The 15,078-nt window shown below is 44.1% G+C and overlaps 1 protein-coding gene across 14 annotated transcripts in view; it reads right to left on the reverse strand.

Moving 5' to 3' along the window:
* Positions 1 to 15,078, reverse strand: part of LOC103036209 (G surface protein, allelic form 156-like) — a 70,231-nt gene that overhangs the window by 20,410 nt on the left and 34,743 nt on the right. For 2 of the 14 annotated variants that reach the window (XM_049476527.1, XM_049476525.1), the window contains 11 exons: positions 14,335 to 14,598; positions 13,574 to 13,834; positions 13,155 to 13,412; positions 12,600 to 12,863; positions 11,839 to 12,099; positions 10,002 to 10,262; positions 7,170 to 7,433; positions 6,119 to 6,382; positions 4,620 to 4,889; positions 2,381 to 2,644; positions 1,850 to 2,110 (listed from right to left, as the gene is read on the reverse strand). In XM_049476527.1, the coding sequence (XP_049332484.1) occupies positions 1,850 to 2,110; positions 2,381 to 2,644; positions 4,620 to 4,889; positions 6,119 to 6,382; positions 7,170 to 7,433; positions 10,002 to 10,262; positions 11,839 to 12,099; positions 12,600 to 12,863; positions 13,155 to 13,412; positions 13,574 to 13,834; positions 14,335 to 14,598 (2,892 nt within the window). Of the gene's footprint in view, positions 1 to 1,849; positions 2,111 to 2,380; positions 2,645 to 4,619; positions 4,890 to 6,118; positions 6,383 to 7,169; positions 7,434 to 10,001; positions 10,263 to 11,838; positions 12,100 to 12,599; positions 12,864 to 13,154; positions 13,413 to 13,573; positions 13,835 to 14,334; positions 14,599 to 14,796; positions 15,058 to 15,078 lie in introns of all 14 variants that reach the window. The other 12 variants (XM_049476536.1, XM_049476530.1, XM_049476526.1 and 9 more) reach the window with 11 other exon arrangements.

A 15,078-nucleotide genomic window follows, 5' to 3' on the forward strand; every position in this document is an offset into this window, starting at 1 on the left:
TAAGGATTAATCTGCAGTTACAGTAGATAAACGAATCACCACTATAATATGTTATGCTAATCTGTACCTATACTGCTATGTTGCATGTGAACGCAAACCGAATTTGGATCAGATTTTATGTTAAACGGTTGAAAACATCCTGCCATAAGTTGGTCTAAAATTGTGAACCATTACATTTACCACATTACCAGACTAAAGTGATTTTTTTTGCCCAAACGTGGCTCAGATCAGATTTTATTCATGGCTGTGTGAAAGCGCCAAAACCGTTTTTTTCTAATCAGATTTGAAACACTTTCATATGTCGTCCTAAATCTGATACGAGTCCGATCCATGAACAAGATAGCTAAATCTGATCTGAGCAAAAAATCAGATTTGAGCAATGCGGCTCGTAATGTGAACGAAGCCTTAGAACGAAGACCCGAAATCAGGTCGGTTCGGGCCGAGATTTCCCACCACATCCCTCGGGCCGGGTCGGGTCGGGCTCCAGAAAATAGTCTGAGATGTAGGCATCTGGTTTTTAATTCTATTTTTATTTTTAAATAAAGCTCTGGTGTGATAATCACAATGTTGCTAAGTAACCAATTATTATTGTTAACGAAAATGAACCAAATAACGAAAACTGAAAGTGAAAAAACTAATTTAAGCGCTGTTTTCACTCCCGCAGTTCTACAGCGGGGGGTGTTGTGCCGATTCTGTCCGCGAAGCGGGAGTCGGATTCAGCATGGAGTCGGATTCGGCACAACAGCGGTAGCGCGGCGGGACCTCGTGGTCCGCGTTGTTAGTTGTAAGCGCTCGCGCTAGCCGCAAATCTCTCTCTCTCTCTCTCTCCTTTTGTGTCTCTCTCTCTCTCTCTCTCTCTGTATCTCTCTCTGTATCTCTCTCTCTGTATCTCTCTCTCTGTATCTCTCTCTCTGTATCTCTCTCTCTGTATCTCTCTCTCTGTATCTCTCTCTCTGTATCTCTCTCTCTCTGTATCTCTCTCTGTATCTCTCTCTGTATCTCTCTCTCTGTATCTCTCTCTCTGTATCTCTCTCTCTCTCTGTATCTCTCTCTGTATCTCTCTCTGTATCTCTCTCTCTCTGTATCTCTCTCTGTATCTCTCTCTGTATCTCTCTCTCTGTATCTCTCTCTCTGTATCTCTCTCTCTGTATCTCTCTCTCTGTATCTCTCTCTCTCTGTATCTCTCTCTCTGTATCTCTCTCTGTATCTCTCTCTCTCTCTGTCTTTCTCTCTCTGTGTCACTCTCTCTCTTTCTCTCTCTCTGTGTCTCTTTCTCTCTCTCTCTTTGTGTCTCTCTCTCTCTTTGTCTCTCTCTCTCTTTGTCTCTCTCTCTCTTGTGAACTCCTCCGTGTTTGACTTGCAGCACTGTGTTTAGCTGTTCTTAAAAATCATTTTGATTAAATAATAGTTCTATGCTTCTATGTTACAGTGTTAATGAACATAATTCTGGTCATATTTCGCTCATTCAAACAGCCCGAAAACAGGCAGTTTATGTGTCGGCTCGGGTCGGGTTTGGGCAGAACGTGCACGGGCTGGGGCTGGATCGGGTCGGATTTTTTGGGCCCGATCTAACCTCTAGTTCACATTACATCTGCTAATTTAGTTCTCGGGGGAATTCGGCACCCCTGCCATGAAAAGCACCCTCTCTCACCAGCACGTATGCACCATCTTCTTGCTATAGCACCTATCCCTGATATCCACCCCGGTTCCCACGCCAGTGATACTAATCATCAACCCTGCTTCTGAATATCTGTATATCTGCAGATCTGCAGAGCTGCAGGGTGCAGAGCAGCATCCCTAGAGACGGGTCTATAAACATGGTCTCATACCCGTCTGATCTGCATCATACCTGTTTTTACAGGCGATCCTGTGCTGTTAGTACCGCTGCAGTTCTGACCCTTTGCGGACACCGTAACCGAATACGTCTGTCCACAGGGCAGGTGAGTGATGTCACAGCTTGCGCCGGTGCTGTTGCAGGCGTACGCGTTCCCGTCTGAACTCTGCAGCGTCGCAGTGTACGACGCAGCCCCGCTGCCGGGAGACCAGGAAACCGTGGCTGTGCTGTTCGGGCAGCCGACTGTAGTCTGGATCGCTTGTGCAGGACAGGCAGCTGAAGATGGAAACAGTGGAACATAGTGAGAGACATAGTGAGAGTTTCCTAATTACAGTAACTTCCTGCAAAAAACAAGGCATGCTGGGAGCACAGCTGATTCACACAGCGTCTCTCCCGCTAACCGTTAACCGTAATAATAAACACTGCTGGGAAAAGTTCAGCTGCGCTGCCATGGAGAACAAAACTTTTTATTTTTTTTAAATTCAAACAATTAATCAGGTGGGTGAGATACTGACTGATCTCTGAGCAGTTCTGTGTTGTACTAACCAGTCTGAGTGTGCAGTGTGTTACTGGCCGCGCTGGTGCACTGTCCACGCAGCGCTGTCACGCTGAACGCGTACGTCCGGCCACAGCGAAGTCCAGACACGGAGCACGACTGCGTCTGAGTGCTGTTACAGCCCAGCTGATCACCCTGCCCGTCCACCGCAGAGACGGAGTACAGGTCCGCCTGTCCAGATCCAGACCAAACCACCACCGCCGAACCAGAGCCACAGTCCAGACTCACCCCATCCAGAGAGGGTTCACAGGGGGCTACAGACACAGAGAGAGAGAGAGAGAAATCAGCTAATATAACAGCATTCTCCTGTCTATAACACCCTATAAACACATTCATAACACATTATAATCAGTGCTCTCAGTCATAACACTGTGATTTAGTCTTTAAACTTTAATGTAATCATCAATCAATCAATCAATCAATTAACCTTTATGTTAAGTCAGAGCTACATTGAGGGACTGACACGACCGTTAATAACTACATTTAATCATTTTAAAATAACAGTTAATAAAATAGAAAAGCAAATAATACAATATATATATATATATTTTTTATGTATATATTTTTGTATACATGTTTACCTATGTACACATTGTATATTATCTATCTATTCATCCATCTATCTATTTATTCACCCATTCATTCATTCATTTATTCAATTATCCATTCATCCATTCATCATTTATTTATTCATCTATCCTCTATCATCTATCAATCATCTATCCATCCATCATCTATCCATCATCTATCATTTTTCATCTGTCATCCATCCTCTATCATTCATGCACACATTCACCCATCTATCTATCTATCTATCTATCTATCTATCTATCTATCTATCTATCTATCTATCTATCTATCTATCTATCTATCTTTTATCCACCATCTAATCATCTATAATCCATCCACCCACCCATCAATCTATCATCCATCATCAATTAATCCATCCATCCATCTTTATAACTTCTATCATCTTTCTATCTATTTATCCATCTATTATGTATCCATCATCAATCTATCCATCCATCTATCCATCCATCCATCCATCCATCCATCCATCCATCCATCCACCCATTCATTTATTCATTCATTCATCCATTAATTCATCATTTATTTATTCATCTATCCTCTATCAGTCATCTATTCATCTATTCATCTATCGTCTATCCATCTACCACCTATCTATCCTTCATCTATCCATCAAATATCCATCATCTATCCATTATTTATTATCTATCCACCCATCTATCCATCCATCTATCATTTTTCATCCATTATCTATCTATCATCCATCCTCTATCATTCATCCACACATTCACCCATCTATCTATCTATCTCTCTATCTATCATCCATCCATCCATCCATCACCTATCCATCTATTCATCCATCTATTATTTATCCATTATCTGATCATCTATAATCCATCCACCCACCCATCAATCTATCATTCATCCACACATTTACCCTTCTATCATCTATCATCAATCTATCTATACATCTATCCATCCATCCATCGATCACCTATCCATCTATTCATCCATGTATCATTCATCCAACATCTATCTATTATTTATTATCTATCCACCCACCTACCCATCATCTATCCATCCATCTATCATTTTTCATCCATTATCTATCTATCATTCATCCTCTATCATCCATTGATCATTCATCCACACATTTACCCTTCTATCTATCATCTATCATCAATCTATCCATGCATCCATCCATCCACCCACCCATCTATTCATCCATCTATCATTTATCCATCATCTAATCATCTACAATCCATCCACCCACCCATCAATCTATCATCTATCCATCATCAATCCATCCATCCACCCATCCATCATTCTATCATCTATTAACTTTACCTGACATGTTATAATAAATTATTAATGACTATAGGTTATTATAATATTCACGAAGAGTTTAATTCATGCATGTTTTAAAAATATGAATTAAAACACGGCTCAGTAGCTTAGCAGTAGCTTTTGCCAGTCAATAATGCACTAAGCAAGCTGCGACAGAGTTTCTTTGCGTTAATGTATGAACACAGCTTATAATGCATTATAAGCATTTTATGCACTATAGTATTTTTTGAATGTATTATGTGTATAATGAGTTATAAACATGTTCAGAGAGTCTTATAGACACAACATTTATAGACAGTGTTGTATGGGATATCAGCAGGCTGTGTTGTGTGATGTAGTTTCTGGTATCCTGACCTGTGGTGAAGGAGTACGCAGCACTGGGCAGACTGGTGCAGTTGTCTTTAGTGGCGGTGACTGTGACGTTGTACTGGGTGCCACACTGCAGGCCTGTGAGAGCACAGCAGGAGCCTGTGCTGTTACACTGCGCTCCTGTGATGGAGCCTGTGCTGGAGACGGCTGTAGCGATGTACACAGAACCCACAAATCCCAGACTGGTCCATGACACGGCTGCAGTGTTGTTGGTGCAGTGGACCACAGCAGAGACGGAGCTGGGGGGACAGGGAGCTGTGTGGACACGGAGAGACAAAAACAGTTTATTTCCAGTACGTTTCGTCCAGTCCGTTTATGTCCTGCAGAGTGGACATAAAATGATCTAGATCTGTATTGTATGACAGTTTATAATATTGTATAGTACTGTTTTTAATTGTTTTTTCGACCTGTTGCCTGCTGCTAACCCTGGCTAGCACTGCTGGAGAAGCATTAGCCACTAACCGCGCTATGCGCTAGCTCTTTCGCCATTCAGAGGTGAGTATATCCATTGGCGTAGGAACCGGGGGGGGGGGGGATATAATATTAGAAACAGGTGGATTTGTCCCCCCCGCCAAAAATGATATCGTTTCGCTCAGCTCAGCAGTACTATTAACCTCTTAAGCTCCAAGCCTATTTTTACCAATTTCCGCCTGAAATTACATACTTATATATATATATATATATTATTAAATAATTCACAGGCAATTTTATGAATTAATATTATTTAGAAGCCTTTACACAATTCATTTAAGACACTTTAATTATTCAATTCAACATGTAATGGCCAACGTATGGTAAAAAACGAGGAAAAATTTAAGGCGCTTTTCAGATTTTCTATTTTTATTTTTTATTTTATGACACATAAAATGAACTATTTATATGGATGAGGTGTTTTGGCAGCTCTACATTTTGCTATAATGTGTTTACAATCATCATATAAAATCATAAACTGCTGCCTCCCACTGGTGTCATACTGTAGAGCTCTGAACCTGGTATGGTCCTTTCTTCCTCCAAAGGACTTATTCTAACTTTATTAGAATAAAAACTACCACTTTTATAACTCTTTGCTGTAAAGAGGGTGTTTTTGTGAGTTTTACTCCTATAGAAACAGAACATCAGAAAATCACGGTTTCTCTTGAACAGAGCTCTTTCTGCCTAGTGGGAACTCTCTGGCAGTCAGAGTCTGTGGCCGACCAGCCCCCAGCTCGCCTTTCAGCTGGCAGAACTTGGCACCTGGTTGGCTGACAGAGCTCATTTACATATTGTCGTGTCCAGTAGGCTTCGCTCTATCAGGAGGTAGTAGGCGGGACTTGGTGGAGCGGCCAATAATACGCTTTTAATAAAGCGTTAATTGTTTTTTTGTTTTTTTCTGCCTCAAATTATTTCAGACACTGGTTGGATATAAATGAGGGTTACTGGCGACTGGATTGATGGATTTTCTTAAGTTCGGAGGCATTTTGAAGGTAAGAGTGTGGGCTCCGTACCTCCTCGAGCTATCGTAGCGGTGCTGTGCGAGCTGTTGCAGCCGTCACCGACGCCGACCACGCTGACGTCGTAGGACTGTCCGCAGCTGAGGGCGGAGATCACGCAGGACGTGCTGTTAGAGTCGCAGCTGAGGAGATGCCCCGGCAGCGTCACGGCTTCTGCACGGTAACTCAGAGCTCCGGCGCTGGGCTGCCAGGAAACGCTCAGGTTACCTGACTGACAGGTGAGTAGCTGGGACTGCACATTCTGAGGAACGCAGGGAGCTGAGGACAACAAGTAGTACTGTCATTAACTTTAACTTCAACTTGGTACCACTTTAAAATAAGACTGCCTTTATAAAGGGTTCATAAATAGTTTACAATACGTTTATTAATGCGTACTAATTAGGTAATTAGGTTTGTTCATTGTAAAATGTACTGTTTCAAATATACATTTAGGTTTTCTACAATTATTTACAAAATCGTGATATATTTTACCACAACACGCAGCTCAAGCTTTACGTCGACTCAGTATGGAGACAATATTAGAAATATTAAGTGAACTTAATATTCTTAATTGCTGAACATGCAGAGACAAGAATCATTTTATGTTCTGCATAAGAAACATATTTAGTCTGTGGCTCCTCCCCTCAAATACATTATTTAAGAACTTCTCCTATCATATGGCACCTTTCAGACTGGGAGGTTTTTAAAAATGGGGAGCTCGTTGATGTCGTTGATGGGATTCCAACTTGTGACCTCTTCACATTTGATGATCATCAGTTAGACCGTAGGGCCGGTCGAGAGCTGTAAAATTGTACTACAAAAATACAGAGTAAGTATACTCGTGTTCTTTTTGTGTACACAGAAATTAACATGGTCTCACAGCTCTACAGTGGAGTGACTGTCTAACTGCCTGCATGTCACGGCATCCCATCAACACCACAGCTCTCCATAGCCAGAGCTCAGTCTGGAAATAGAAAAGCCCTTCTCAGCAAACTATATATTATACACATTTATACTGTATATAATTACATATATATGAGTTTCTGCCTGTACTGTGGTTCAGTACCTGTGTTCAGTAAGACTGAGGCAATAGAGGGGGTGGAGCAGGACTGTCTGTATCCTGTAGCAGTGACTGTGTAGCTCTGTCCACAGGGCAGGGCGCTGATGTTACAGGACGATCCGTTAGAACCGCAGAAGAGAAGCTGGGGCAGCTGGAGCGTCTGAATCGTTACGTTGGAATACTGTGTCCCGTTGCCAGGCGTCCAGGAGATAAGTGCAGAACTGGAGCTACAGTCCAGTGAGGCCTGAAGATTAGTGCTGGGGCAGGGAGCTGGAATATAACAACAATATTTAAAAGGTTTGTTCATGTTTCAACAATATGGCGTATATAGACCTACTAAAAAAAAAAAAATCAACACTTAATGTAGAAAACAAGGATGATTTATCTCGTAGAGATCAAATCAAAATCAGACTAAATTAAATACACAACACACTGTAAAAAGCAACTCACAGTTGACTTTCGACAATTTGCACTCTCTTTATTTGAGTAGTTTATGCCACATCATGAGAGACAAATATTACCTCATTTGAGCAGACAGACAGACAGACAGACAAAAATAAGGTATAGTTAAGTTCTGCAGCATTGCCGAGCAGCCAGCGCGCTCGGAGGAAAGCGCAGCGACTCGGTTCTGATACATCAGCTCACAGACGCCCTGTTTTGCAGACATCACCATAGGAGTGATGCGGGGAAAGAGCGCCATCTCCTGTACCCACCCCGAGGGAGCAGGGCCAATTTTGCTCCCTCTGATCGCCGGCAGCTTGATGGCAAAGCTGCATGTTTGGGGGTTCGAACCTGCGACCTCCCGCTCATAGTGGCAGCGCTTTAGACTGCTGGACCACTCGGCGCCCCTTTAGTTCTTTTTAATAAATTACACAAAAAAGTTCATCTTTGCTACTGGTTCCTGGCATGATTTATTTGCTGCTTGCCATAGGGTATTCAGTAAATCAACAGTTTGTCTTAAAATCCAGCAGTAAAGCCATTATAAGCAAGCACCGAGACTGACTGCAGCGGTATTAGCATTAGCTGCTAACCGTGCTAAGAGCTAGCTCTTTCTCCGTTCAGAGGTGAGTATATCGGACTGTTTAAATCAGGGGTGTCCAAACTACGGCCCGCGGGACATTTGGGGCCCTTTTCCTTTTTTGGAGCGGCCCACGAGGTATTTTAGAAATAGAATGAAAGTTGTCCCGCTGTTAAGCAGGTTTTTATAATGTGAGATTCAAAGTTTAAACGCTAGGTGTCAGAAACGGGCCAAAGAGTCTAAAAGAGGAGAGAGTGCGCATTTCTAGCGCAGAAAAACGGGCCAAAGAGTCTAAAAACAGAGAGGGTGCACATTTCTAGCGCAGAAAAACGGGGCCAAAGAGTCTAAAAGCGGAGAGAGTGCGCATTTCTAGCGCAGAAAAACGGGGTAAAGAGTCTAAAAGTGGAGAGAGTGCGCATTTCTAGCGTAGAAAAACGGGGTAAAGAGTCTAAAAGCGGAGAGAGTGCGCATTTCTAGCGCAGAAAAACGGGCCAAAGAGTCTAAAAGCGGAGAGAGTGCGCATTTCTAGCACAGAAAAACGGGCCAAAGAGTCTAAAAGCAGAGAGAGTGCGCATTTCTAGCGCAGAAAAACGGGGCAAAGAGTCTAAAAGCGGAGAGAGTGCGCATTTCTAGCACAGAAAAACGGGCCAAAGAGTCTAAAAGCGGAGAGAGTGCGCATTTCTAGCACAGAAAAACGGGCCAAAGAGTCTAAAAGCAGAGAGAGTGCGCATTTCTAGCGCAGAAAAACGGGGCAAAGAGTCTAAAAGCGGAGAGAGTGCGCATTTCTAGCGCAGAAAAACGGGGCAAAGAGTCTAAAAGTTGCCGTAATTAAGGAGTTTTATATTAAGAGACATCATGAAATGAAACATCAATTTGAAAAATCTTAGTTTACACAACACTGTCAAAGATAAAGATAGTTAGTCAAGTAAAATGGTGTGTAAATGAAATAATCAGGAAAATGTATTATTTAAAGTGGTATATTTCATTATTTGTTTTATTACAGAGTCTGTGGCCCGTGACTTCAAATATATTTCTCCTTCTGGCCCCCAACAAAAAAAGTTTTGACTCCCCTGGTTTAAAACAAGCTACATGGGACAAACCGACAGCTGCTAGCACCCTGGCTTCCCAGAAGACTCAGGGTTCCTCAGTGTCCTGATATCGTGTAGCACTAACTGCAACTGGCTAGCGCTGATCACTGTGGCTAGAGCTCATCTTTGGATAAAATACTGGAATTCTAAGTTTGCAGTAAATAAACAGAAGCATTTTATTCACCCAAATGAACAGTTTTTCAGGATAGAAACCTGTGTAGATTAACACCTAGCTCTTGTTTGTCTTTAAAAGGAAATGTTTTTTTTAAGAATTACAGTTTTGTTTACTAAGGTGCCTCCAGCAGCGAGAGCTGCTGAATTAGAAGGGAAACACGGAAACACCCCTGTTCATTTCAAGTAGGCATTCCTTCTAGTGTCATTTAATGCGCCTTATAATCTGTTTTTGGGTTTACCTGCTTTGATATCAACTGTTTTGCAATTGGGTTCAACAACCCTCTGGGCTGGAGAGCTACTAGTCTACTGTAGCACTCCATCCCATTACACTACATTTTACAAAACAGATTTTTTTTTTTTTGTGGCCACATAATGGCTTGGAAAATATCAAACTAAATTGCCGACCCCTGCTGTAGGTAATATTGTGTTATATTTTTCTAACCCCATAAGCTGTTTGTTACAGTGTATGAGCTTTCCAGTGCATGTCCCTGTGCAGTGATCTCTGTGCAGTGATCTCTGTGCAGTGATCTCTGTGTGGTAACAGCATGGCTGTGGTACCTGCGCTGAGTGTGATGTTCTGGCTGGCAGGGCTGGAGCAGCCGTTGTTCTGAGCCGAGACCGTGACGCTGTAGTCCTGACCACACTGCAGGCCTGTGACGGAGCACTGTGGGCCGGAGCTGCTGCAGGACGAGTTGTAGCCGCCGCTGCCCACTGCATTCACGAAATACCACGAGACACCCGGTACTGTGTCCCACCACACAGAGACGGAGTTGGACGTGCAGTTAAGACTGGCCGATACATGAGTGGGAGAGCAGGGAGCTGGGCAGGAAGAAGAGAGAGTGAGGGAAGATGAGAGGAGAGAATACATTTGTATGATTTGTTTTAAATTAATTGATTAAATTGTCCCCCAGAGTACTCTCTTAATCCTGGACCCAAATGAAGAAGGTGTGTGCACTAATTAAACAGTAGGAATGGCTTTAAGTTTCTCTACCCCACAACTCGCATTAGACATTTACCTGGTAATGCTATGGAAACTATAAAATTAAATATTTTAGAATTTGTTTTTGTAACTTTACAAAAACGTCATTTTTGTTATTTTAAATATGTCAGTGGCACAAAGAGTTTATATCTGCAAAAAATGCAAAAATTGTTGGTTTGAATGCTGGATGTTTTGGTGTAGTTAGTTGGATGTTTTGGTGTAGTTAGTTGGATGTTTTGGAGAAGGTTGAATAGGTGTTTTGGTGTAGTTTGTTGGAATTTTTGGTGTAGTTAGTTGGATGTTTTGGTGAGGTTGAATAGATGTTTTGTTGAGGTGGCTGTATATATTTATTGTAGTTAGTTGGATGTTTTGGTGAGGTTGACTGGATGTTTTTATGAGGGGGCTGGATGTTTTGGTGTAGTTAGTTGGATGTTTTGGTGAAGTTGAATAGGTGTTTTGGTGAGGTGGCTGGATGTTTTAGTGTAGTTAGTTGGATGTTTTTGGTGTAGTTAGTTGGATGTTTTGGTGTAGTTAGTTGGATGTTTTGATGAAGTTGAATAGGTGTTTGGTGTAGTTAGTTGGATGTTTTTGGTGAGGTTGAATAGGTGTTTTGGTGGAGTTAGTTGGATGTTTTGGCGTAGTTAGTTGGATGTTTTTGGTGAGGTTGAATAGGTGTTTTGGTGAGGATGATTGGATGTTTTGGTGAGGTTGACTGGATGTTTTGGTGAGGATGACTGGATGTTTTGGTGAGGTTGTCTGGATGTTTTGGTAAAGTTGACTGGATGTTTTAGTGAGGTTGATTAGGTGTTTTGGTGAGGTAGACTGGATGTTTTGGTGAGTTTGGGTGGATGTTTTGGTGAAGTAGACTGGATGTTTTGGTGTGATTAGTTAGATGTTTTGGTGAGGTTGACTGGATATTTTGGTGAGGTTGACTGGATGTTTTAGTGAGGTTGATTAGGTGTTTTGGTGAGGTGGCTGAATGTTCTGGTGAGGTTGACTGGATGTTTTGGTGAGTTTGGCTGGATGTTTTGGTGAGGTTGACTGGATGTTTTGGTGAGGTTGAATAGATGTTTTGTTGAGGTGGCTGGATATTTTAGTGTAGTTAGTTGGATGTTTTGGTGAGGTTGACTGGATGTTTTGGTGAGGTTGACTGGATGTTTTGGTGAGGTTGACTGGATGTTTTGGTGAGGTTGATTCTTTTTAAGGTAATCATTTTAAGGTTATTTTCCTAAGAAAAATATACATGGAAATATTTAGTAGACAAAAACAGTAAACCTACAGTGTAGGTTAGCTAGACGGGCTATCCAGTGTGAAAGGGACTGTGAGGGGGAGATACCCGTGTATCCAGTGTGAAAGGGTCTGTGAGGGGGAGATACCCGTGTATCCAGTGTGAAAGGGTCTGTGAGGGGGAGATACCTGTGCTGAGCTCCACGGAGCTGCTCACTTCGCTCACACACTGGCTGTTGCGGCTGACGACAGTAACGTTGTACTTGCGGCTGCAGCTCAGGCCGGTTAGTACACAGCTGCTGCTGACAGAGCTGCACGTGACATTTCCCCCCAGCGAGTCCAGAGCGGTCACGCTGTAGCTCAGAGCAGTTTCAGAGGACCCCCAGCGCACCACGGCCGAGTTAGAGCTGCACTGCTGATCCACAGAGATGTTCACAGGCTTACAGGGAGCTGAGGAGAGGGGGAGGGATGAGTTAACACTGAGGAACCCTAAGTGTTTTGGTAAAGCAAAGCAGGCCAATATTAGCTAGCGGTTCATCCCACGTAGCTTGTTTTAACACGGTAATCACACAGACTACAGTCCGATATACTCACCTCTGAATGGCCGAATGGCTAGCAGACTTAGCGGGTAATGCTAATGCTACTCCAGCGGTGCTAGCCGGGGTTAGAAGCAGGCTACAGACCGATAATACTCACCTTTGAACGGCCGAATGGCTAGTATGGTTAGCGACTAATGATCATAATGTTGGAGAACTGTACTTCAGTGGAGTAGCTTTACTGAAAAGAATTTTAGGTGCACAGTGCAAAAAATATGGTAATGTTGCTGGATACCCAATAGAAGGTAGCCCTGGTTACACTGACCTATATACCTCTGTAAAGAACATTTGCTGAACAGAACAGACAAGCAATGAATTTGCCGTTCATTGGTCCTGATATAAATCTCATCTCACCTGATTGGACCTGGCCGCCGGAGACTTGTAAGGTGCTGCAGTTGCTGGAAGAGCTGACCACACTGATGTTGTAGGTCTGGCCGCAGTGAAGGCCTGAGATGGAGCAGGATGTAGTGGATGAGATGTTGCAGGAAGCTTGCTGACCACTGCTGCTGGTGGCCACTGCAGTGTAGAGATCGGTGGTGGACGTACCCTGCCACTGCACTGCCAGCAGGTTAGCGGCACAGTCCAGGGCTGCAGATACATTCTGTGGCAGACAGGGGGCTGACAGGAACACAGAGACCGGAGTTAAAGGGTTGTTATGAAAGCTGTGGTGCTGTAGAGGTAAAATCCCTAATGTTAAAAACAGTATCTGAGAGTTATACTAGAAATCTCAGTGTTAAACAATCCACAGAGTGGATGTTATTGAGTTAAAATTACGATCTCCACAGTGTATTCTGTCTCACACTCTTGGTGTTAGATTGGAAGTTGGATAAGGGACGAAAACCAGAGTATTTTAGATTGAAATCCTGTAACTGTCTCTCAGAGAGTTGTGGGTACTGGGGCGTCTCTTACCGGAGCGGAACTGAAAGCTGGGGGAATCAGAGCTGTTGCAGATGCCTGAAGAGGCCACCACCACAGCCGAGTAGCTCTGCCCACAGCCCAACGATACCACACAGGAAGTGTCAGCAGTCGAGCAGGAAGTGACCTGTACATTCCCTGCCATCACTCTGGTGTTGTAGACTGTGGCACCAGCGGCACTGGCCCAGGAAATCTTGCCACTGTTGCTGCTGCAGTTCCCAGTGAAGGACAACACCGTCGTGTTACACGGAGCTGTAGAAAGAAGATACACGGGACAGTTACATACAATCAAAAACCTAGCCTAAAGATTGGGTGGAGCTAAAGAGCTGACTGAACTCCATCTTGATTCTGTAATAGGATGGCACCACTGCAGTGTAATACACTTTAAGTCAGGATAAAGTACATTTATATACCTGTGCTGAGCTCCACGGAGCTGCTCACTTCGCTCACACACTGGCTGTTGCGGCTGACGACAGTAACGTTGTACTTGCGGCCGCAGCTCAGGCCGGTTAGTACACAGCTGCTGCTGACAGAGCTGCACGTGACATTTCCCCCCAGTGAGTCCAGAGCGGTCACGCTGTAGCTCAGAGCAGTTTCAGAGGACCCCCAGCGCACCACGGCCGAGTTAGAGCTGCACTGCTGATCCACAGAGATGTTCACAGGCTTACAGGGAGCTGAGGAGAGGGGGAGGGATGAGTTAACACTGAGGAACCCTAAGTGTTTTGGTAAAGCAAAGCAGGCCAATATTAGCTAGCGGTTCATCCCACGTAGCTTGTTTTAACACGGTAATCACACAGACTACAGTCCGATATACTCACCTCTGAATGGCCGAATGGCTAGCAGACTTAGCGGGTAATGCTAATGCTACTCCAGCAGTGCTAGCCGGGGTTAGAAGCAGGCTACAGACCGATAATACTCACCTTTGAACGGCCGAATGGCTAGTATGGTTAGCGACTAATGATCATAATGTTGGAGAACTGTACTTCAGTGGAGTAGCTTTACTGAAAAGAATTTTAGGTGCACAGTGCAAAAAATATGGTAATGTTGCTGGATACCCAATAGAAGGTAGCCCTGGTTACACTGACCAATATACCTCTGTAAAGAACATTTGCTGAACAGAACAGACAAGCAATGAATTTGCCGTTCATTGGTCCTGATATAAACCTCCTCTCACCTGATTGGACCTGGCCGCCGGAGACTTGTAAGGTGCTGCAGTTGCTGGAAGAGCTGACCACACTGATGTTGTAGGTCTGGCCGCAGTGAAGGCCTGAGATGGAGCAGGATGTAGTGGATGAGATGTTGCAGGAAGCTTGCTGACCACTGCTGCTGGTGGCCACTGCAGTGTAGAGATCGGTGGTGGACGTACCCTGCCACTGCACTGTCAGCAGGTTAGCGGCACAGTCCAGGGCTGCAGATACATTCTGTGGCAGACAGGGGGCTGATGGGAACACAGAGACCGGAGTTAAAGGGTTGTTATGAAAGCTGTGGTGCTGTGTGGTGCTGTAGAGGAGTTTAGGGTGTAGCCTAAAGATTGGGTGGAGCTAAAGAGCTGACTGAACTCCATCTTGGTTCTGTAATAGGATGGCACCACTGCAGTGTAATACACTGTAAGTCAGGATAAGGTAAATGTATATACCTGTGCTGAGCTCCACGGAGCTGCTCACTTCGCTCACACACTGGCTGTTGCGGCTGACGACAGTAACGTTGTACTTGCGGCCGCAGCTCAGGCCGGTTAGTACACAGCTGCTGCTGACAGAGCTGCACGTGACATTTCCCCCCAGCGAGTCCAGAGCGGTCACGCTGTAGCTCAGAGCAGTTTCAGAGGACCCCCAGCGCACCACGGCCGAGTTAGAGCTGCACTGCTGATCCACAGAGATGTTCACAGGCCTACAGGGAGCTGAGGAGAGGGGGGTGGCAT

This window comes from Astyanax mexicanus, chromosome 4, assembly GCF_023375975.1.
Source record: "Astyanax mexicanus isolate ESR-SI-001 chromosome 4, AstMex3_surface, whole genome shotgun sequence".
NCBI classification, from domain to species: domain Eukaryota; kingdom Metazoa; phylum Chordata; class Actinopteri; order Characiformes; family Acestrorhamphidae; genus Astyanax; species Astyanax mexicanus.